This window comes from Barbus barbus, assembly GCF_936440315.1.
Source record: "Barbus barbus genome assembly, chromosome: 12".
Lineage (NCBI taxonomy): Eukaryota > Metazoa > Chordata > Actinopteri > Cypriniformes > Cyprinidae > Barbus > Barbus barbus.
Genome location: NC_136740.1, coordinates 16,030,622 through 16,055,918, shown reverse-complemented (window position 1 = coordinate 16,055,918; position 25,297 = coordinate 16,030,622). Strand labels below are relative to the sequence as shown.

The 25,297-nt window shown below is 36.6% G+C and overlaps 1 protein-coding gene across 1 annotated transcript; it reads right to left on the bottom strand.

The window, feature by feature from the left end:
• Nucleotides 1-306: 306 nt before the first annotated feature.
• LOC306877845 (ephrin-A1-like) lies at nucleotides 307-11,548 on the bottom strand. The gene is made up of 5 exons (XM_079429837.1): nucleotides 11,265-11,548; nucleotides 2,702-2,997; nucleotides 1,782-1,847; nucleotides 1,571-1,669; nucleotides 307-1,397 (listed from the first exon to the last, which is right to left on the bottom strand). Exons 1-5 carry the CDS (start codon nucleotides 11,360-11,362, stop codon nucleotides 1,276-1,278), a joined length of 681 nt encoding a protein of 226 aa, XP_079285963.1. The 5' UTR covers nucleotides 11,363-11,548; the 3' UTR covers nucleotides 307-1,275.
• Nucleotides 11,549-25,297: the final 13,749 nt, after the last annotated feature.

Genomic DNA, 25,297 nt, shown 5'->3' with positions numbered 1-25,297 from the left:
TTTACCAAGGGTTCCAATAATTCTGACCACAACTGTAAGTGCCACTTTACTACCCTCCCTTCCCTTCTTTCATTAATCTCACCCCTATTTGAATGTTTGGATAAAAGCTGTGAAGTCCTGGTCAGGAAAAAGAGATGAAAAGGGAATGAAAGAGGACAGGAAGAAAGTTTGACAGTGAGAGTGTTAACAGTTTTTTGACAGCGTTAAACTTTACTCTGAGTCCTCAACAAATTTCACAGAAAATATGTTTGTTCTCCTTTTTTTATATATATATAATATATATATAAACAACTTTCCACACATTTTATAATTAACAAATGTCTTTATTTTATATAACTCTCAATATGTACATTTTTACATAACTATTTACAAGTTTATAACCAATACAGTACAAAACAACTTTTTACATAAGAAATTGTTCTTTTAACTTATTTGAAAGAATTTATTAAACCGTTGAATTGATTGTGCATGTTGTCCTCTCTGTCAGAAGTCCGGCTTCTCTCTCTCTCACAAAACACAAACAGCACAACCAAACATTCCTGTTCAAAACCAAATGTTGTTTAAAAAAAACCCTCTGATCTCATCTATACATTAGTCCCAGTACATTTTGTAGGGTGTGTTCACATTACATCACAGAAACCAACTGAAACTACAGCAACACAAGATCCAAAACACAGGAAACACCAAAGCTTGACAACTGTTCTAGATTTACAAACACTGTTATATGCACAAACCTCAATTCTTTATAAGGTGCAAGATCAGGGTCAGTTTTAAGATAAATCCTGTGATCTTTGGCTCAAATCGGTACAGTAGAGCGAAGGTCTCTATCAAACACAATACCTAACCTATTGTTCACCCTTGTGATCACAATTCCAGTTATACAGCTGATGGTTACAAGACAAGCTCTTCGGTCTTCAGGGTTTATTCTGCATCACATTGGTAAATAAATTTGTGATGAATTTTCAGGAAGAATGAACATATAATCTACAAAAGTAAAACAAAAAGAGCTGATGGGGAAAAGAATCAGAGAACGGTAAATACTCTTAAAAAAAAAAAATAAGAGAACGTTCTTCAAAAACACCTTTCTCTGGTCATATCACTCTCACAAACACAAATACAAACACGTCACTCGGCAACTTGCACGCCAGCACCAAAACTTCAGTTTGTATAAAAAATTATTCGTATAAAATCTATTTTCAAAGCCGATAACCAGCATCGGCATTAGTCTTTTGGGTCCTAACGGACCAGCGTCCATAAAGTCTTCTTATATTAGGCTCAGTGGAGAAGCAGGAAGAGGAATATAGAGATCAACGTGACGAAACTTGAGACGGGAGCAATGCGAACACCCGAACTGCCCACACTCCTCTGCACAACTGGGATCATGGCAATAGGGTCATCTGAAAGTAGACGAAGAGAAGGATGATGAGTATATTTCACAACTATGTAACTTGCGTAATGTCCTTCTTGGCTGACAAAGTATAAAAATAATTTCTAAATATCTAATATTTTCTAAAGCAAATGGACAGGCTGCCAGAAGTGAGGAGACGAGTGACAGATATGAAGTGCTCACCTGCTGGAAGCCTGTTTGATGGGTTATGGACTCCACCAGCAGCCATCTTCCCTTCTAATACCTCATCTTTCTCTATGGTCTTCTTCTTGTTCTTGGAACCTAGAAAATTAAATGATATAGTTGAACTCTTAGTAAGGCTCCATTGTCTGTGTAATCCAGTAAAGACTTGCAGAAAAGTCTACTGTAAATGCAAAAAACTGATCTGACTTACCATGAGGTCCAGCTACATCCACCTTCAGTCTCAAACACTCCTGTCCATGATGGTGAAGAGGCTTGGCTGTGGAAAACAGAGTACAAATTTAGAACCGGAATCTGAAGCCCTACAAATATACACTTAATGTGCTTATAAATGCAAATAAATGCTTACATTTTGTAGTTATGTTTGTTTTATAAGGTTTGGAAAAATTTGAAAAACTCTTTGAATACATAACTAATTATTTTCTAAAATATTTTTAAACCCATTTTAAAGGCAATTTATATATATTCAATTCTTAATGATGATGAAGGTCTTCAGGGGTCATCTCTATGATAAAATCTATTTTATGTATTTTTTATTTTATTTTTTGTTAGTGCAGGGCAACGATTAATCATGATTAATCACATCCAGAATAAAATTTTGCGTGTACATAATATATGTGTGTGTGTATGCATGTATGTATTTAAGAAAAATATGTTATTTTATATATTAAATATATTTCTATATAAAATACATTATATGAATATATATTTTTTAAATATATAATGCATTGTGTGTCACACACACACACATATATATATATATATAAAAACACAGTCGACACACATATATAATATAAACAAACACTTTTATTTTGGATGCGACTAATCGCGATTAATCGTTTCCCAGCACAATTTTTTTTGTTTCTACATGATATGCATTTATTCTTCTGACTTGTTGCACTTTGATTTGGTGGACAAAAACAACAACAACAAAAAAAAAAGCAGTGAAGCAGGTTTGTTAAACAGATTTTGAATAAATTAACCAAATTCTTGCTTTTTAAAATAAATATTAAAATGATTTTATTCATTTACATCATTACTAATTGTGGTACGCAGTTCCAAAACGCCGCATAGAGCTACACTGAGTTTTGATTAACAGATGTGGATACTTACAAATATAGTAGTAACTCTCTCCCTGGCGGAACTCTTTGCCCAGAGTGAAGGGAGTGAAGCGCTGAAACTTCTCAGAGAACTTCTCTGGAGCGTGAGGAGCGAAAGGCCTGGAGCACTCCCAGCGCAGCTGGTCGAAGGACTGCGGCTTGCAGTTCTCGTAGTCCTCCAACTCCACCATGTAGAGCACGTAGCGCTCAGCCTCCTGGGATGGGCTCTCGCCACGTGTGTAGTGAGGGCAGATGATGTCTAGGTAGTCATTAATGCGGACCTCCACGGTGTAATCATCCCACAGGAAACTGGAAGAAGAAAGAGAGCGAAAATCCATGAATGGCTGTCAATATTTACTGAACACAACCTACAATACTGCTGTACGGAACACAGACACACCTCAGGATTAAAATGGCTCAAAAAGAACTTGACGTGCACAAACAAACGGAAACAAAAGTTCTGGCGACAATGAAACAACCTCAGGCAAGCTTCATCAGTACAAACCAAAAGCGAGAGCTACACCCTGATACACGTGTGTGGGTGACAGGTGTTCACCCTTCACCTGGTGCTTTTATTTGCGTAAAACACCCTGTAAAATCCCTCTTTTCTTTTTCTTTCTTTCCTTCTCTGTACTTTGGTGTCACACTAGGTGAAGGAGTGGAGATGGGAAATTGTCCAACTGTGTCTTCTTTATGTCCTTCATGAAAAAGCAGGTTTCCTTTTCATTCATTTCACTGATTTATTTCCATCTGTTTTTTTGGTTTGTTTTGCAAAATTCTTCTCAAATTTTCTGACCACTTATTTTACAAAAGAACTACAAAATCTTATTTTCCTCTCTTCCTCTTATAGACACAGTGTTGGCATATATATAAACTAAATAATAAATAACTGCATTGAAACCAAAGCAAATTATTTATATTATCTAGAAAATATATACATTTTTTAACTGAAGAGAAATGATTTCAATTCAAGTGTTTTCCACAATAAATATTGTTCGAAAACAGATTATTATAAAAAAGGTTAAATATATTTTAAACATGTTTTAAGCTAACATGTTAAGTTTGGCAGATCTAAAATACATTTCGTTTTATTTTTTTTAAATACATTTTATTTTTCTGATGAAAACCTCTTGACTTCATGTGATCCATCACAACCTTTTCCTTGGAGCCGCTTAGACTGACTGGATCTTTGAATCCGCTCTACGTGTTTTTACAGCCTCCTCTCGGTCTACCTCTTCTTTTATTGTCGTCTCATTTGCTTTTCTCATTTTCGTCTGATCTAAGCTTCCCTGCTGCTGTTGCCAGATGTACAAATGATAAATCCACAGGCTTCTCAGTATGTTATTCTTTCTGTGTCTTTGCTTTCATGTAGTCAGTGATTTATTATAGTGAATTTTGTCAAAAAAAATTGTCTCAAACTGACTGCACAACATTTATGAATAAATCACAATATTTTATACCGTCACTCCCACAGTGACCACAAGACGCCATTGTTCGAACCCCATAAGTCATCTGATTGGTGAATGCTACAACGCTACACGCCATCACATTTCCATATCCCCAAAATCTTCAAACCCAATCACATTACCATAACATTTACTCACACGGCCCTCATGTGAACCGCCATCAAAACACAAGGCGGCTTCTTTTCCACCAGCATGCCCTTTGCTCGATCACTTTCTCCCTTTTGGCACATGTATTTGTTGTTGTTGCCATCGGGAGCCGTGGTTAAATGACGGACAGACACACAGGCTCCTGACGGGCCCCCCGTTGTCCACTCCAGCCCCCTTCATCTCTCCCTCTTTCCCACTGTGCCTCTGCGGTAAGCATTAGCCGACCTGTCTAAACAGCCTGGCGCTCTATTCAGATGGAGGGTAAACATACACATCACTGCGCTCATTAGCGCCAGTTAATGCGGAGATTAGAGTCAGTCTCGCACGGCTTCTAATCAGCAGAGTGTTCAAAAGACAGGGTCTATGCCTTGCTAAGCCAGCTGACTTTTCTGTGTGTGGGAAAGCAGCGGTTTTTGCATGTGTATTCAATATGCCAAACAAATCATGGCTGATGAGACCAATCAAGGGTGGATGAGATTCGAAATGCGCAGCGGGTCAAACCGATTCAAATCAGAAAGCAGTGTGAACGGTTTCAGTTTTAGACTGTTTGATGGATTGCCCCGTCTCACTTCCTCTGATGTTCCTTTGAAGCTGTTTATCTGGAGCTGTTTGAAACCTAATGACAATGTGTTTGCAAGAGCAAGACAACAACACAAATTGGGTGTCATTAACTCCTCCCCCCTCCTTCTCACACACATCGGCCTCAGGGTGTAGTCTTCAATCTGCATCAAATGAATTTATTTTAGTTTGGAATGTTTATATTTTTAATTTCTTTTGACCCAAATAGCATTGCATATTAAGTGCATTCCTAGTTTAGTTTGATGCTGAGAGGGTCTGGTGGACCCTCACACTGCGATTCCCATGCGCTTCTAATCTCTCTGAGCTGATCCAAGGCCAGCCGCTGATATCTCAAACAAATCACAGAGAAGCTCTGTTGTGTTTTTCATCCTAGTGATCGGTCACTTCGAACGCCGCTGTGCCCACTTGTTCCCGTGTGACAGTTTGCGCTGTGATGGGCCGAGCGTGAGAGTGATGCTGTTGTAAGAGAGGCACGGATCCATTTAAACATCAAACATCCGAGAGGAGTGTTTGTACCTGCAGCCCCTGGGGGCCACGTCACCCATCTGTTTATCACAAGACAGAGGAGCCTGGGTTTAAGTGTTTGCATGTGGGCTTAAAAACTTAAAGTTGGAGTAAGTAATTTGTTTATGCTGACTGATTAGGTTGGTCATGTGATCTCAACATGGCGACCAGCATGAGATGATCCACTTTGTGTAGAACAAAACAGTATTTATTAGGCTGCCAATATGGCATGAGTCTTCGAACTATGTATTGGTCCATGCTTTAAAAAAAAAAAAAAATATATATATATATATTTAAAAATATATTATAAACAAATATAAATATTATAAATATAAACTATTTCAAATAAATGTAGTTCTTTTGAACTTTGTTCATCAAAGAGCCTTGAAAAATCATAATATCTACAAAAATATTAAGCATGCTTCTTGAGTACCATGTTGGCATAGACTAGAGTTATGGCAAAGCTGAATTTTCAGCAGCCATCACAGGAATAAATTACAATTAAAATATATTAAAATAGAATACAGTCGTTTTAAATTGTAATAATATTTCACAAAATCACAGTTTTACTGTTTGTTTGTTTTTTTGCAATCAAATAAACAGCCTTGGTGAGCATAAGAGACTTCTTTCAAAAACATAAAAACAAACCAATTTTGTATATATTTACTGTATAATATACAGTTGAATTTGCTTTCAGATATGTTTGTCTTCTTTCTCCTCAATATTTTGTCTGTTCTCCCCCCCTTTCACTCTCTGCTGAATGTTTTAAACTGTCGGGCGGGTCAGTAATGTCAAAGTTCAGGGTCAGATTTTTCAGACACACCCTAACTGAGTCAGCAGCATGCACAAACACACACACACACACACACGCTGAGAGACGGTCAGCGCTGTGTGCTTCAGAACAGATGTACACACTGCCAACTGCACTACACTCGCTGTCAGCAGTTGACACACACACACACACACACACACAGTTGAGGGTTTGGTTACCGAAAACCTTTAAGACCTGCTGCTTGTCATGACAAGTATTATGATCCTATTTTAGCAGCTTGTTCTCACACTATCAAGTAATAAAACCTGTCTGTTCAAGCGCGTGCATGGAGCTTTTACGCTATTTGTGTCTGTCTGGCTTTCTTTCTCCATTACAAGTATAATATACAGAGACGTCTCAGTCTTACACCTTCGCATCGTTAACGTCTGAAAGGTTCAAGGTGTTAAGTCACTGCTAAGTCCTTTTCACCTCACCGCTCTCTCACTTTCTTCTCGATCAGTATGTTCTCATATTGTCCTTCTTGCCGATTACATGCCGGTAATTACCCCAGCTGTAGCGGAACAGGTCGGAATGCCATCCAGCTAATCCGCTCTTCCAAACCAGGGATTATCACACTGAGCACACGGATCACACCGCTGCTATTCACTGACACCAGACCCATCCAATACAGGCCGTTTGCAGGGGTTAAAGTGGGGCTTGGGGGAAGGGTTTTACAGATACATGTTTTAAATCAAGTTGGATTGGGGGGTAGGGCGGCACAATATCTCAAATTTATCGAAATATGGCAAATGTACAAATTGTCATATGTATATTGCATAGCCTGAGAAAATGGAGTGATTCTACTTAAGTTTTAGGTCAATGCAAAACTTTATCACACAACACAGGCTGTGTGATAATACGCATTTCTGTGAGATTTTGTGAGTTCAAAGCAGACGACCAAAATTTCACTCCATCCATCAATGTCCTTTTGCTCCACCCTGATCTTATATATATATATATATATATATATATATATATATATATATATATATATATATATATATATATATATATATATATATATATAAAATCTGTCTCACATCCCCCTTTTCCTCCATCTTCTCCACCCTCTTTCTTCTCTCGGTTTAAATTCACATTATAAACCTGGGCCTCTTCATTCAGGCTAATTGTTTAGAGAAACACTTCTTTCTTTCTTTCTGACCTCTAACCCATTACCCATCCCCCGGTCCTATCTTTCTCAATCCTTCCCTCACAAATGCCTGATTTCCCCCTCCTCCCTTTTTCTTTCACTTTTAAATGGATGCTAATTGCCTGCTGATATGCTAGCTTGTTGTTTGGTAGCATACTGTGAGCTTTATTCAAAGTCAGTGACTTTGTACTTGTGAAATAATAAACTGAAAACAATATAGGCACTGAATGAAATGAAAATGTTCGTCAAGCACTGTAAGTGTTCTGTAGATGGCAACAGTGAGCCGCTGAATACGCTGATGCAAACACTGCACTTGAGGTAAATAAGTAATGTCAGGCAACAAGCTTCTGGTTCTTTTGTTTACATTTGTGAGCTCACACACTTCACTACACTGACAGTTAACACAATCTAGCATGCTGCAGACAGAAAAACAGGAAAACTCCAACTTAACTGGGCAGTGGGAATCAAAACAGTAATCAGGGATTGAACGAGATCGACAAAGGGAGTTGTGTGGGAAAAAAGTGCACGGAAAGATGGAGCAGGGAGGGTATAAGGACATACAGAGAGAAATAGTGAGGAAGTGTGGGCTGGAGATAAAGAGAAGAGAGGAAGAGCTCAGAATAATGGGATTTAAGGGTTAAAATGAGTGAAGAGAAAATAAACTAAGCAAGGAGTTAAAAACAGGCCCAAACACATACACATCAAAACTGAACTGGAACAGCAGATTACTTCCTGTCAGTTAGCAATCATCATTACTTGACCAGTTGAAATCCTAAAATGGAACTCTAATATGCAAAAATTATCCGGAAAGGGCTACGATTTTATAATCAATCCAACCCCTAGATGGTAGAACGTTCTATAATGCTTTGAGGAATTATGGATTATATTTTCCATACACATCCATTTCTGTGTAAAATGGGATTATACAGCAGTGGATTACACTGGAGTCTATAAATATACACTGTGATTTCTGTGTGAATGGGTCATCCGGCCAGATTACACACATCTACGTATAATCTGAGGCTGAACTCTGTTTGTTTCACAGATTATAGCCCTGTCTACATGGCCCACTATCTTTGCGTGTTTATGAGCCTTAGAAAAAGAATGAGCGGGTTAAAGAAGATGGATTTACAGTCTGTCTGTGGAATCTGTCTGGATATGTATGCTGATCTGTCTGCTCCCCTCCTCCTCCTCAAGATAACAACTCGGCAATGTAATGCTCATTTACATGTAAAAGATCAAACAAAGTGAGTTTGCCGAGGAAGGGATGGACGAGGAGGAAATGGGGTGGACAATGAGTGGACAGCTGAAAGGTCAAGTATAGCAACATGTTTACTGGAAGGAATCCCAGTCTACTAAATATACCCGAATCGCACATTCCCCCCGTATGCGAGCCAGTGAAACTTTGACGAGTGAACCCACATGTATATGACAACATGTACGTGAAAATAAATGCATGATTCAGGGCAAAAATGACGGGACTGTATACTTCCCCTTCAGCGCGCTCAGCGTGCAAGCGTAGACATGTGACGAGCTCAAAAACAGACTGTCGAAAACAACGACCATATGTCAATCCAGACCTGAAAATCCAGTCTCCTCGGGGCGAACACTCACGCACATACCCATCAAACCAGAGTGTCAGCTCGCCAAAGGCCACGCGCAGGAGATTAAATCATTACTGTTCACTCACACCCACATGGTTAAAAACTGTTGAGCGTGTGTTTGTGTTTATTTGCGTGCGTGCGAACGCTTTCACACCACCAGTAGAACTAACTGATCACGCCAATTAATATTTAACACCTATCTGCCATTGATTAGTCGAGCCTGACTAATCCATTTACACACAAGTCTGATTGAGTTGCACGGGCTGATTGAACAATCACTAGCTTTGATGGGAGTCGTTAAAGGAAAGAAAAGTAAAAGAAGAAACCTGAAAATCGCATTAACGGAAACTGTTTCTTTTTTCTTAGAACATAAGATTAATAACAGTTTATCTTGGAAAAAGACGCCGTTAAAATGCAGAACCCACCACACCTGCCAGATTATGACCAGCTCAAAATAGGATTATATTTACAATTCTGGTTTTGATGTGTGGGCGTTTGTTTTTAACATTTTCAGTGCTAATAAAGCAAGGTCTTTGTGTAGGTGTACAAGAACGAGAGCTTTAAAAGAAGAGATCCACTCAGATTTTTAATGCAGAGATTTTCTGAGGGCTTAGTGTTTTGTTATTACAAATTTTCTTGTTGTAGTTACGCAACCATTTCCGTGGATGTGGACCATGTCGGGATTAGAGACCAGACCAAGCACCAGACTGCTGCCACATAATCCCCTCCACCTCTTTTTCTCCATCCTCATCTCTAACTCAAATTACCAATCCTGTTTTTTTTTTACCCAAATCCAAGCAGCTCCTTTTACTCCAACACTTTCTCTTCCACCCCATTCTTTTCACAGCAGGTCCTAAAAAGAGTTTGGTCTCGATTACATGATTTATTCTGTCTTTCTTCAGGCACAGCTGCTGTTTCTCTCTCTCTCTGCTGACTGATAGTGAGCCAGGCTCTTCTGAGACCGTGTCTGGTTAAGACTGGTACACTCATGTTGCGCAACAACGACATTGATAAATTACTCACTGAAAGCAGACTGAATCACAACAGAGGATGCGAATCGGATTCTGTTCAGTTATTACCTGTTAACTTTTATGAATACAAGTTTATCATTGCATACGAGTGAATCCAGGTGAAACAAGTCAATTACTATGGGAAGGAATAAAAAGATATCACCTCATGGTAAAAGATTCTGTTTTACAGTAACAAGCTTCTGATATCCACAAAAGGCCATTTTCTTTTTCTTGAGTTTCCTGCTAAAAGTGTAAAAAAAAAAAAAAAATCGCTCTGAATGCTGTCATTTGCATTGATCTCTCTAAAGTGCCTGATGACCTGTCCTTCTTCACTACGAGGTGAGATTACAAATCGCAGTCATTTGATGAAACACCCATCAAGGAGCTTGAAGAACCCCTTATCTGTAAACTGTAACGGTAACAACTTAATATCATACTAAGAACAAGACACTTCCCATAAAAAGCTCAAGCTATTACTAGCCATAGATATTCTCGTCTTGTGTGCGAATGTCTGTTTATTTATTGCTGTGTGTATGTGTGTGTAAAATTTATTTTTTTTAAAGCTAAATAAATAAGGTTCTTATAGATATAGTGAAACAACGACTGGCTCATTTGTTCCTGTTTTGCTGTACATATACAGATATCAACAGGTTTGTCTGAGGGAAAACTGTGTTACAGTAAATATCATATCTTGGTAGCAAAGCCTGTGAATAAGATGCCCTCATAAATATAGTAAAACTAACATGTGTGTGTATATTTAGGCTGATCTGTCTATCCATCTGTCTGGTTTCTTTCCATGTACTTCTCTGTCCAGCTGCTGTCTCTAGTAATTATCACGTCATTCACTAGCATGTTAAAGGTTAGACTAGAGGCAGAGATAAGCAAACCAATGAAATGCGTGATAACTGAACTGAACAAGTAAACAACTTGCACCATCATAACCTGCAAGCCAGGGTCAGTTATTGGTTATGTGTTTGAGATATCATGTGTTCCTTAATCTATACATGCTCCTTCCTCCACCGAATGAATCTCACGAGGAGCAAATAAATAGAAAATGCAACAAAACATTGCATGAAACAGATACATTAAGATAAAGCAGCTAAAGATTTGTGAAACGGTTTAGACTGTTAATGCAGTGTATATGATACGTAGTTCTTATTCTAATATACTGCGTAACTTACTTACAAGCTTTTAGTTGGAGAACTCGTGTTAGTGTGCTACGCAGAGATTTCAGATATCACAGAAGAATGCTTTCAAGAGTTATATAAAGATGGATATATACAATTAAAGGAGTATGAATCTTACTTTGCGTTTGTGCTGTTCCAGTAAACACTGTGTCGCTCCGCAGACGCGCACCAGGCGCTGACGCTCACCGCAACGCACACCAGCCACAGAAAATCCATTGAGTCCAGGATATAACGTTCTTCAAATGAATATATACTAGTGCAATGGATTGTTTTGCACGTTGAAAACGTAAATATCAGTGTGCACTACAGCAGTGCGAGAGTCGCTGAAACACTAGTGATTCAGTTTACTTACAGTATGAGTCTCTAGCAGAAACTGTCGCGGTAAAGCCTGGAGAAATGTGCGCTCAGTCCGCTTTATCAATCAGCTACATAAACCACGCCCCCGAAGAACAAGGAGCCAATGAAGACAGGAAGGCTTTTTTTTTTTGACACGCCTCTACGCACAGGCTTGCAATGATTGAAGTGAACAGACCATGACAAATAAATCAGTGTTGTTTTAGTTTTATTAACATACTATTACAGTTTTCATTTTAGTTATATTTGATTAATTTTGTTTAGTACTTTTTATTTTTTTAGGTTTATTTATTTTTAGTTTATTTATAGTAATTTTCAGACTTCAACATTTCAATTAGTTGAAAAGGCAACATTTTTAATTACTGTTTAGTTGAGGTTATTCATCAAATATTTATATTTTTGTGTAGCCTACATATTATATTATGTTACTTCAGATTTATTTCAATTGACAACAATGTTTTTAATAATTTTAGTTAAATAACTCTAAAATAAATTATTTTTTTTTTATTTATTTTTATAATTTATTATTATTATAATGGAATACCTTCTTATATGTGACCCTGGACCACAAAACTAGTAAACCAGTCATAAAAACTGACTGATATTTTAAAAAACTGAGATTTAAACATAATCTGAAAGCAGAATAAATAAGCTTTCCATTGATGTATGCTTGTATGCAAGGAGATACAACTATTTGTAAATCTGGAATTTAAGGGTGCAAAAAATGAAAATATTGAGAAAATCGCCATTAAAGTTGTCCAACTGAAGCTCTTAGCAATACATATTACTAATCAAAAATGAAGTTTTGATATACATACAGTAGGAAATTTACAAAACATCTTCATGGAACATGATCTTTACTTAAAATCCTAATGATTTTTGGCATAAAGGAAAAATCGATCATTTTGACCCATACAATGTATTGTTGGCTATTGCTACAAATATACCTGTGCTACTTATGACTGGTTTTGTGCTCCAGGGTCACATTTGTTATTCTAATCAAATAAAGACATATTATTCCAATCTTATAAACTTTGATAACACAAATTATATTTTTTTGTTTTTATTATAAAGTAACTAAATTTCTTATTTTTAGAAGTTGTTTTATGAATATTCTTTTAATTCTTTTAAATACTTTTTAAAAAATAAGTTTTTCCTCAATACAAGCGTTGAACTGTAAGATTTCTATAATTTATATATAACCTGTTTACTGGATATTATAACCCTGTTCAGCATTAATCAAATCAGTATGACAGCAAGTTGAGTAATTTACCGTGGGCAGTCTTTTTCAGTCAGTTATGAAATATTACATTTGGAAATTGTACACTGTGAATGACAAACAAAGCAGGCTTTTCCTGGGTATCAATCAAAAAACTGTAATCCCTAAAATCCCCTTTTACACCTGATAACGCTATTAACTCCAGTCAACTCCAGTCATCAGGGCTTTCCCCCCTCGTCCCACCTCCACAGGGGCTCCCTGGTTCGCTCTAATCCAGGTCTGGCTACTCATCCTGGGGTCACAGCGCAGAGTAATTATCCTCACTTAGTCCAGGTCTTTTGACTTGAGGGTATAAAGGTGAGCCGAGTGGAAAGCGCGTCTACCTGCGGACTATTTTGGGCTGGGCTAGGCAGGGCTGGGCAGGCTCATGCACGTTCCTTGTTATTGAAGGCTTCAGTTTGGGATGATTAGTCAAGGCTGAGTGTGTATACATGAGTGAGGGTGCTTTTCCGTCTGCTTTGAGAGCAATGCGTCACCTTCACCAGGTGAGCAGGGACATTATGGATGTGTTTTAGACATTTTTTGACTATTCAGTCTGAAAATTGCAGAATAAATTTGCTTATGAGCTCCATCAGCGTAGGAGGTAGAGCTTGGAGCAAATGTTCAGGAACAGATCTGCCCACAGCAGGCTTCCCTTTACAGCCTGGCTTGGCATCATGCATAAGTCTATGACAGAAGCTGAAATTCCTCTCAGTTATTCTTTCTTTTCTTTGTTCTCGTACACACTGTCTTTTTTGTTCTCTCACTATCCCCCTACACAGTAGCCGTTGCTGTCTATAAAGTGTGGATAGATCTGTGTGGTAGTGTTTAGCCATACTGTCCACTTGTGTGTGAGAGTGTGTATACGCGTATGAATGTGAATGGGCAGTCGTCCAGTGTTCTGAACAAAGGCCGCATTTGAATAATACAAAGTGATCAAGGTGTAAACGACTTCGCCATTCAGCCTGGAAACCTTGCATCCAGTATAACACAAATTCTCTAATGTCCTGTTAATGTTAGTGTGTAAAAGTTCCCCTTCATTGTTATTTCAGCATTCAACAAATGCATATCCTTCAGAGTCATTTAGCGAGGGGGGCTTTGAGGTAATCGCTTGCAGGATATCCCAACAAAGCATTTGTGTTGAAAAATGAGAAGAAGAAGGATAATTTAATAACAACAAATTATGAAGTGCTGTTTAGAGTTAATTTAGCGTTTAAGCTGTCAAGTTTCTAATGCATATCCTCATGGGCTCAAGAGATCTCATCTGTGCAACAAAGAAAATTATTCACAGCTTTGATTAGCTTCTAACTTCAGATGGGAATGATGAAATCTCTCATGAAAAATGTATTTATTCCTCATCTTGAAACAAGCCCATAGCTGTTATCATGAGCTGAATGTGCCTCTATGGATCACTTACTTTGTTTGTTAGTTGCCTGACATGCAAAATTAGCCCCACCGTTATGCAACAAAAGAAATGACAACAATAATAACACTGACAAACTTTGGTCAACCTTTATACGCTTCAAGCTGTGTCTGCCCTTCGGGCACCTGCAGAAGAAATGTATATACACAGTGTTTTGGTTTCTAAGCCTCACCTGAGTGAATAATCACTGAGATATAATTATTTTTTTGCTAATAGCGTGCAACACTGCTTCTGAAACAGGGAAATGGTTGGAGTGGGTGGGATAATAAATCAAATATAGAAAAGATTGGTTTATGTGGTTAGATGTTAAAAGGTGAAGACCAAGGAAGGGTGTAGAAGCCGTTGAGGGTTTGGTTGAAAATGGGAGTGGATCTCTGTTTCGTTGCGCCAAGATACACCCCGAGGCATATAGAGAACCTGCTGTTGCAAAACACTGAGAGGGAGAGATGGAATATAAATGGGTTGAGTGAGAGAAAATGGAGAGAGAGAGAAATGGAGAGCAAAATAGATTTGCTTTGAAAATTGCATAATATAAATGAACAAAGTGATGGATGACCTGGAGAACGGAGTAGGTGTTCATGTAGGAGAAAATCAACAGTTAGAAAACTAACTATTCAGAGTGCAAAAATAGAGAAAAGGAAAAAGCCTGTCACTCCCATATAGGGTCATAAAGCAGTTTTACCTATGTTGACTTCTGCTGCAAAGAAACTTTTCACAATCATCTGATGTTAGAAAATAATGTTCAAAGGTTTGGGGTTGGTAGAACTTTTTAATGCTTTTGAGTCCCTTAAGCTCACCAACGCTGCATTTATTTGATCAAAAATACTGTAATATTAGGGTATATTATTACAAATTAACAAATTAATTTATTCCTGTGATGGAAAAGCTGAATTTTTAGGAGCCATTACTTCAGTCTTCAGTGTTATATGGTTGTGCTGCTAAATATTTTTGAGGTAAGTGTAACACTTTTTTATATACAAATATTTTTAGTGTCACTTTTGATTAATTTAATACAGACTTTCTGAGTCTTTCTTGGAAATTTTTGTATATATATTTTTTTTTATTCAGCTTTTTAAAAATCAAACTAATTTTGCACCTTAACATATTAATTACATACATTTGCACAGTATTTATTCTGTATTATCGCTCCCTCTCACTTTTTCAGTCACAAATTGTATTAATAACATGACTTTTTTTTTTTTTTTTTTTTTTTTTTACAAAATCCAACTTTCAGATTACATTCCAAATTTTCAATGTTGTCTCAGACTTTTGGTCTTCAACTAATATATGTCTTATTCATGCACATGGACACTGGAGAAACAGTTTAAAAAAAAAATCTGACCAGTTCTAACCAAATCAGACCAAATCCTGTTTTCTATATGACCTCCAACTGAGGTCATCAATTAGAAACACCACAATCTGACCCCTTGGCACACATACAAACTTCTGTTGCTCTATTTAACTCCCTGGTTGGTCACACTCAGTCTCATTGCGGCACACTCCGACAAGCTGTTCTCTTTTTGCAGAGACAATAGGATGATCCCTCATTAGCATACAGGTGGTCTGCATTGAGGGCCAGACTCTGGTTGAAGACACAGTCCTCTACAATTGAGCTCCTGTTACTCCACAGGGGGCAAATAAATGGCCAGCAATGTGTTCAAAAGCTGATGTTCACACACACTTGCACACTTCTGTTTTAACTCTTAAACACAAGACAATTATTAACTGAACTATTCTCTGCACAGACGTTTGGTCAATTTCTCTGCTTCTCTCTAATCATTTCCCTCCGTCTCTTCTCCAAGTGTCCTTTCATGGGTTCTTGAAGCACTCTTTTAATGTTTATGATCTCATTCCTTTCATGATCCACTGATGTAGCTTGTTTAAGCTATTGATTCTTTGAATTTGTTTATTTTAACCATATATAATTTCCTCTGTACCTATGCTTGAACTTCTCCTCTTCAAATGAATAAAAATATTTGTTTTTGATCTAAAAGATCAAAAGACTGGCAATTAAATTTTACCCTCTCATTTTATTTATTTATTTAAAACTGCACAATTATTGTTGGTAAAAGTGTTTTCTTAGAACACTGGCAGAAATCATGCATTCACAACCAAACCAAACAAATGACTATTTGTCTATCACTCTCACGTCATTTTCATTTATGCATTTAGCAGATGCTTTTATCCAAAGCGAAAAATTCAAGTTACAGTTTTTTCATTTTATCAGCTCTTGCTTTCCCTGGGAATCGAACCCATGACCTTGGCATTGCTAGTGCCATGCTCTACTATTTGAGCTACAGGAAAATCAACAAACATTTGCAACTCATATGAAGAAATGCATGCTGATCACATTTTATTTCATTTAAAAAATGATATGTCATTTGTCATTTTTTGAGTGGCAAATTAAAAAAATTTTTTTCTAATTCAAATCTGTGACTTCTTTGGTGTTTCAACACCGCATATCTATTTTTCTAGCACATTTGTGTCAATTTAAGCATGCTTCTCTTGCTCTCTCTCAGTTTGCTTAAAGCCTCTCTAAATTTAGAGATGGTCAGAAAGCTTAGTTTTATGATTATGCATTTTCTTGTTTTGGTTATGCAAGCACAAGCTTTATCATGAATGTGGACCATGTCAGGATTAAAAGCAGCAGATGAAAGATTGGTCTATGTGCCAGACGGCTGCCACAGTTTCTCTTTATTTCTCTCTCTTTCTTCTTCAGCACCTCCTCCAACACACACACACACACCATCACCACCAGTAATTATCATCCATATCTGATCTCTGTTGTTTTTTTCCCTTCTTTCATCAGGTGGCGTCTGTCAAGTTTCTGTCTTTCCTCATTCTGTTCTTACTGAGCAGTTAGTTTGATTTTTTGTTGCCTTTGTTGTCTTTCTTCAGTGACACTCACATAAACACACTTAGAATAGTGACTCGTGAGGTTGATTCTCAACCCATTATTTTTTCAATTAAAAAATGCTGAACATATAATTTGTACATCTCAGACTGAAAGATTACAGATTGTAAACTGTTTAAACAAAGATATTCAATGTCCAGTCTCTACATTTCTTCACAGCAACCATCCAAACAACAACTTAAATGGAGCTTCAGGAGCAAATATAACAAATGAATAAAATGAGCAATGTTGATCTTTGGAACATTCATTGTCCATTTTCAAAATGAAAGCCATAATACCTTACATATAAAAAGGAATAACAGCCTAACTCGTAGTCAAACTAGTCCTTGATCGCTGCTTTGCTCATATAGAACAACAAAAAAAGTCTTTCATGTTAATAGTCCTCTTCCTCAACAGCCATTCACAACAGCGTTTTGAAACTGGCTCTAAATGCATCTGTGCTGTTGTCATTGTCTTGTTTTTGTCGGCAAGCGGCAGACACACTAAACTGAATACTGTTAATGCGGCTGTGATTCCTGGCTAAACAGATGTTGCCTCTGTAGTGCATTGAAAAGGCCTTTTCATGGTATATATGATGCGTTATGTCAACAAAGCTTGCATGTTTATCATGTGTATGTTTCGTTTACGCCACTGTTTAAAAGTTTGGGGTTGGTAAGATTCTTAAATGTTTTTGAAGTATGCTCACACAGGCTGCATTTATTTGGTAAAAAATACAATAAAAACAACAATACTTTGAAATGTTATTACAATTTAAAAAAGTGCTTTCTATTTTAATATTTTTTTTTAAATGTAATTTATCTCTGTGATGGCAAAGCTGATTAGCAGCCATTACTCCAGTCTTCAGTGTCACGTTCTTCAGAAACCATATGCTGAATTGCTGCTCAAGAAGCATTTCTTATTATTATCAATGTTAAAAACAGTTGTGCTGCTAACGGTGATACTTCTTCAGATTCTTTTCTAAATAAAAAAGTTCAAAGAACAGCATTTATTTGAAACGGAAAACGTTTGTAATATTATAAATGTCTTCACTGTCACTTTTGATTCATTTAATGCATCACTGCTGAATAAAAGTATTTTCTTTCAAAAAAGAGTATATAATGACCTCAAATATTTAAATAGTAAGAAAAAAAAGTAATAAAACATATACACACAGACCTAGGAAACACAAACAGCTAGATCTACAGTCTAGATATACTGTGAAAAAGTCTATACTGCATTGCGCCACCAAGACTAAACTCTCTGTCAGTCTTCTGTCCTCAGGTCTCTTTGTCTCAGTATCTCTACATGCATTTGCACTCTGTTCATCAGCAATGAAACACATATTCAAGGATCCCAGATGGGCTGATTTTATTGTGGAGGCGATACACGACGGGTGACAATTTATACACACTCATGATCACACAACACTGTATGTGTATATTTGGCTTTCTGTGATGTTCAAACACAAGAACAGAAGATATAACAGGAACAAAAAGGTAGACAGAGGGATGCTGGATCATCCTCCGAGCTGAAGTGCACTCATTGTTTACAGAATCATCACCATGACTCAGACAAACACAATTGAATGTGCACTGACCTACTTTTTTTTTTAAACCATAAATGCTTGTGATTGTGTTTCTGCATTAAAATAGAAGTAGCATTGTCATACGGTTAGATGGCAGCATTACTGGAAAGCACATGCTGAACTCTCTGAAACAGTCAGAGAGTCAGAAATGATCATGTTCTAGGTTTGTTATTCCTGTCACAGATGCTTCCAATGCTTTGTGCATTCAGGCTTCACAAACCATCCTTAAAACTTGAATTAAAAATAATTAAATGATAATTAGTTATATTAAGGATCCATTTTCTTGTAGCGCATGGGAATTGCAGCACCAATGGCAAACATTTCTTGATTCTCTATGCACAGTTATTATTAAAGGGGTCATCGGATGCCCATTTTGCACAAGTTGATATGATTCTTTAGGGTCTTAATTAAAAGTCTTTAAAATACTTTGGTTAAATTTTCTCAATGGTAGTCTAAAAAACACCTTTTTTACCCTGTCAGCTCTGTTTTCAGCAAGCCGTTTTTTAGTCCATATTCCTTTAAATGCTAATTAACTCTGCTGACCCCGCCCCTCTCTTCTGTGGGGTGAAAAACCCTTTCATAAAAAACCCTTATACTCACTTCTTCTGTAGATGAAGCTGGATCACGAATGATTCGTGCGAACATAAACGCATTTAGGCAGATTGAGGATCGGCGCATTCACTTCAAGGCGAAAGTAACGTTAATCCTCTGCCTCTTCAGCGGCTCAGATGTCGGGAGTAAATGACTACTGCTATATTCATTATTACATCCAACAACAAAGCACCTCAATCACTTAATCTGAGACATCTTGTCTTCCCTTGCACTGGAGTCGACACAATGGCAGTCGGGCTGTTTACAGCTCAGGGCGGTTCTAAGGTAAGACGGTCTTGTCAATCAACTATCGTGGGCGGGGCCTGTACAGAACTACGTCATTCTGACAGGAATCTCAGAACAGCCTGATTTGAGAAAGGGGATTTTAAAACAGGGATTTAAAAAAAAACACTGGGTGGATTTTTATCATTATGAATGGATGTGTACACACACTTCCAACACACATTTATGTTCAAACAACTTGAAAAGTGAATTTTGCATCTGATGACCCCTTTAAATACACTTTAAACTTCATAAATTTTAAATGCATAAATCAAGATGCCTTTCTGTTTTATGTGCAGATGTAAATGCTGAGCTGAACTGTAAGTCAGGTGTTAAATGACTAAGGTCGATTTAAATTCATATATATATATGTCGCTTACATGGTGTGTTCATGAACATGTGTATCATAAAAATACACACATTCCATAACAGTTGTAACGTGAGAGTATATTCTGTAAATACATGCTCAAGAATGTTTGCCATATGCAGCTCATTCACAAATCTATCCATCTTAAGCCACTGAATTTAAAAGACTTATAGGACTGCCAAAATGTTTAATCATGATTAATCATTTTAAAAGGGAAAAGGGGGATTTTAAATGAAAGAAAACTAAATAATAGGCCTTTGTGTAATTATTAGGTTCAGGAATTTGAGTGGGTGACAAAGAGTGTAAATTTATGCAGCGCTCTTTACTCATCTCACTACATCTCACAACAGTTTCTGTATTTGTCAAAGCCCACTCGACAAGCAAACATGAAACAAACAGTAATAATTCAATAATGAAACAACTTCATACCCAATTTATGGACTAAACAGTTTGCTTTTGGCCTTTGGTCCTCCACTGATGTCTAAACTAATGATATTGATATATTTCACACTCATGGTCATTCATTTTCACCATCTAAGAATGTAGACATTTTAAATTATGGCATTCACACGGAACACATTTTTAAAACGTGGCATGTCTTTTAATTTCAGTGTTTTTAGAGCACAGTGTCATACGTTAAACATTGCATTGCAAAGACCTTCTCAAAAGCAGTGCAGCGGAATGAAAAAGAAACAGTGCTCTGCATGAACAGTCAAAGATTGTGATCAGTTTTAATTTCACACATAAAACCGTTATTTGATTAAGCTGCATAAAATCAAAAACTATAGAATACCCTTAAAGTGACTTTGATCAAATATAGTGCTGCTTTAATGCAATAATAAATTAATATCGGTAAGAGATTTAGGTTTTCAAATTGATAATAATTTCAAAATGGAAAAGCAAATAAATTCTGTGGTACGTGCTTGCTTTTATAATTTGCGTCTCATAGCTAAAACCAAATGCCGACTTCAAAAGAGTCATTCATACATTTGTTTTGTCACGTCTTGATTTTTGCAATTCGCTGTATGGGGGCATCTCCGCTGCATCCTTGGCTCCATTACAATCAGTCCAGAATGCGGCGGCTTCTAAAAAGGGTAAAGAAATTTGACTGTATTTCCCCGGTACTTGCAAACCTGCGCTGGCTTCCTGTGTGTTTTAGAGTTAAATACAAGATTTTAATTATTTTTGTATATAAATCATTAAACAACCAGACACCGTTGTACCTCACAAACCTTTTGACACATTATAACCCCCCTAGAGCCTTGCGCTCAGAAAATTATAAACTTATGGTAATGCCTACGACAATTCGTCATCAACAAGGCGATAGAGCTTTCTCAGTAATGGGGCCGAGATTGTGGGATGAGTCGCCACTACATATCAGATCTGCTAAATCTCTGTCAACGTTTAAGAAACTTCTGAAAGCTCACTTTGGGAGTTAAACTGGGAGTTAAACTATGTGATGTCAGATTGTTTGTATGTGTGTGAAGTTGTTTTGGTTGTTTGTTGTTATGTAAAGCACTGTGGGTAACCCTTGGGGTTCTTTTAGTAGTGCTATATAAATAAATAAACTAAACTAATATTGAGTAACTTACAGTTTAGGCATATTATTCATCATGCTGCTTTCTCTGTTTTGTTGAAAATAGTTCCAAGCAAAGCCAAAGCAGAACAAACCATTATTTCATATCTGAGAAACACACAGGGGTTTAAATAAATTGGTTAAGTGAATGTTTCAAACGCTCATTCCTACAAATAGTCACTTGTTGCCACCTACTGGCATAAAGATTTAACCTGCAGAAAAAGTCTCCCATTCCCACCCCTCAGCTGTTAGAAATGCACAAAAATTAAAATAATGATACGAACAGACCCTGATGATTAGGAATTGGGCGATTAGGTGAATTAGGCCATTTCCAAACAGTGATTTTTGTGCTCTCGAAGGGCGCTATATGAATGGAACGCTCCCAAATGCAAGCAACATTAATCTCTACATGAAATGCCCTTCGACAAGGCTGCTAGCAAAGGGTATATGCGATGGTCACTTCAAGAAAGTAAATTTACTGTTTATGATCATGTGACCCAGGGTGGTATGTCCTCACGATTCATTTTAAAGCTAGATGGTTGGAGAGTTTGAGTTTATTTATTATTGTAAGTAGTATAATTCAGGTTTTGTTTAGATATTTTACGCACATTTTCTGCATGTATGAAAATATGTAATTTGTTAAAGATAAAAATAGAAATGAAGCTGTCTTTCGTTGCTTCCTTAGCCAGTCATTTTCAAACAGCCATATCATAAGACATGGTGCAATTTATAATTAAAAACAGCTAATGGGGTGATTTATGCCATGCTGCGTTGTCATGGTAACAATCCAGGTGAAGATGAGTAACAATCCAGGTGAATAAAAAAATGAGGTTGTCTTTTATTGCTCCTTTCGCCAAGTGTGTTGCAAATGGCTACACTGTGAGACACCATTGCTCTGCTTCCTCTAAAAGTCCCTATACTTCAAACTGAGCAGGGCAAAGTGATGCTCACTTACAACTGGAATCCAACACTCTTGGCATAGCTGCTCGACCAATCAAAATTGAGTACTATTAATTATTTATAATATCAAATTGAATAAATGCATTAGAAAGTTGAAAAAATTACATCTGTAAACATATTTATTTATATGCGTTAACACTGACAGCCCTAGTCATATTTCCTCTACTTTTTCAAAAAAGTACACAAAATGTGTATTTTAATACATGGTGCAGATATAATTGTGTGAAAGTAAGTGATTCACTCAGTGTGTGTATTTCTACGTGTGAGAGAGAGGTAAAATATAAGTGTGTATTGCTCACCAGGCGCTGACCACATTAGCCTCAGTGGTCTAGTCATGGTTTCTCATGTCCTTTCTCCCTCCTTCTCTTTCACCTTTTCACCCGTGTCTCTCTCTTTCTCTTTTCTTAATTTCAGAGTATTTCTCTGTCTCATTGTGTATGGTAATTGCTAGATACCGTTGTTGCAACACAGCATTTTTAGTTTTTTTTTGCAACTGACAGCTCTTTTTCATTGCTTTGGTGTGATTTGTCTTGCTGTTGCCTTGAATGTGAATTGGATGTGATTCTGCATGAAAAAGCAGCAGGTTCCATTTTTTTTACATTCATTAATGCATTAAGTATACATTTTGTTGTGTTGCTAGTGTGTTCGGATGTGCGGTGCGATTGTGTCGTGTGTTTGTTTGGCTGGGTGTTTGGGACAGTTTGTGTTATTGGCAGCAGGAAGTGTGTGAAATTTGTTGCATAAGTGACACGTAATTAACAAGAACTCTGCGTCTAACACTTACTCTGCCCATGAAGGGCTCTCCCTCTGGCCATACACACACAAATACAAATACATGCACCTGGTGCTGGATATTTAGGACGGTCTGTTCTGTATTATGGATCTTCCCACAGGACATAAACCAGAAACACAGATGATTGATATTATGAGCTCATGCAAGAGTGTGTATGTACAGTATGTATGTATGTGTGATTCTTTGCTGCATACACTGTAAAAAAAAAAAGAAAAGTTGAGCCAACTTAAAATTTTAAGACAACCAGCTTCAGCAGATTTTTTTAGTTCTCTCAACTTATTTTTGTAGGAGATTCTCAACTTTTTGTTGTATAAACTTAAAACAACAAGCTGAGAAAACTCTCAAATCTGCTAAAGCTGGTTGCCTTAAAATTTTAAGTTGGTTCAAAAATTTTTTTGAATAGTGTATGACTACAAAGAGACGTGTGGTTTTGTGAGAGCAAACAGTTACAAGGGTGTAATTAGACCTAGATGACGTCATCTCAAGGGTATTTTTTATAATTATAATGAGCATTTTGATTAGGGCTGTTAATTTAATGTGCTAATGTTGTGTGGTTATTTAAAAAAAAAAAAAAAAAGCATATAATCACTTCTGTACTTATTGTAGGGATTTTCCAACTATTATAAATACCACATGCACATGATTAAGATGTTTTAAACCACAAACCATTGCTTTCATTAGTCCTCTATCCATAATATTGTTTTCTCTTGTGGAACATTCATCTAGTCTGAATCATATGCACAGATTAAGCATCATTTGCAAGTGAAAACAGCCCAAAACGGTTCCAAGCAAATATGTCGGAGGATTTTGATGTGAGAAATGGACTTTTTCACTGGTGTTATTATGGATTATGGACTTGTATTTTGGCCAGAAGTGACAGTTTAGAGTTGAAACACTTTACCTAAATGGATTTGTTTCTTACGAACATGCAGCTTTTCACATTAAAAGATGTTAATTGATGGACTGGATTATTGTGAAGTTTTTATCTGCTGTTTGAGTACATTTTCAGCAAGTTCTCATTTTTGAGTTAACTATTTCTTTGAGGCTATCAATGTAACGTGAATGCAGGCATTTCAACATACACTTTAAACCACTTTTAAGTTGATGAATTGTTGAAGCGATGATTTGTGTAACATATATATTGAATGAAGTTTTATTATCATGATAATATTTTATTTTTATTAACAGTGTGTGCCCCTAGGTAAGGACCGATGAGTAATTTACTCATTAACTGACAAATGCAATCATATAGACTTACCAGTTTGATTTTGCTGGACTGTTTTAAGCAGCATGTTAAATTTGAAAGTTACATTTTCTACAGTAAATAACATAACACTATGTGTTACATGGAAATAAACATTCCTCATGTCAAAACATGCATCACAAATCCTGAAAAACCTGTAGTGAAATAGGCTATCTTATGAATCATTTTCTTGTTATTGTCATATTAGGTATTGTCATTCTTTTTGGGGTTAAAAGGTGAAGGCACTGCAAAAATTACTTTCACTTTTTTTTCTCTTAATATATATATATATATATATATATATATTATCCAGTATAAATGTAAACATCCTTAAAATATCCCTGTATAATGTTACTGATATTTAACTGAATTTCCTTATGATGTCTTGTACACCATTTTGACTATTTATGACATAAATGTATATATTTTAATTTCAAATGTTTTACACTTTTTAATGTGAGATGCAATTTTCATTTTTTTTATTGTACATTATATATTACTGTATTTATATAATGATTTTAAGGAGAATGACAGTTACCACAACCAGGTCCAATACAAAGTTTCTTTTGGGGACAGTAATTTATGTTTCAGAATTTCCAAATGGGAAATTTCCTCGCTTGCTTAAGTTTCATAAACAAAGAAACTAAATTGCAAGAATTTAAGACCTATGATTTTATGCCTCTAATCTTTCAACATTTAGACTTTTTACTGGACAATAGCAAAATAACTGATTATGTATGTGGTACTCCAGTGGCTGAATTGGTCAGTGTTATGGGAGCATGTGTGTGCGTGTGTTTGTGGGTCGGCGTGATTGAATAGATTAGGA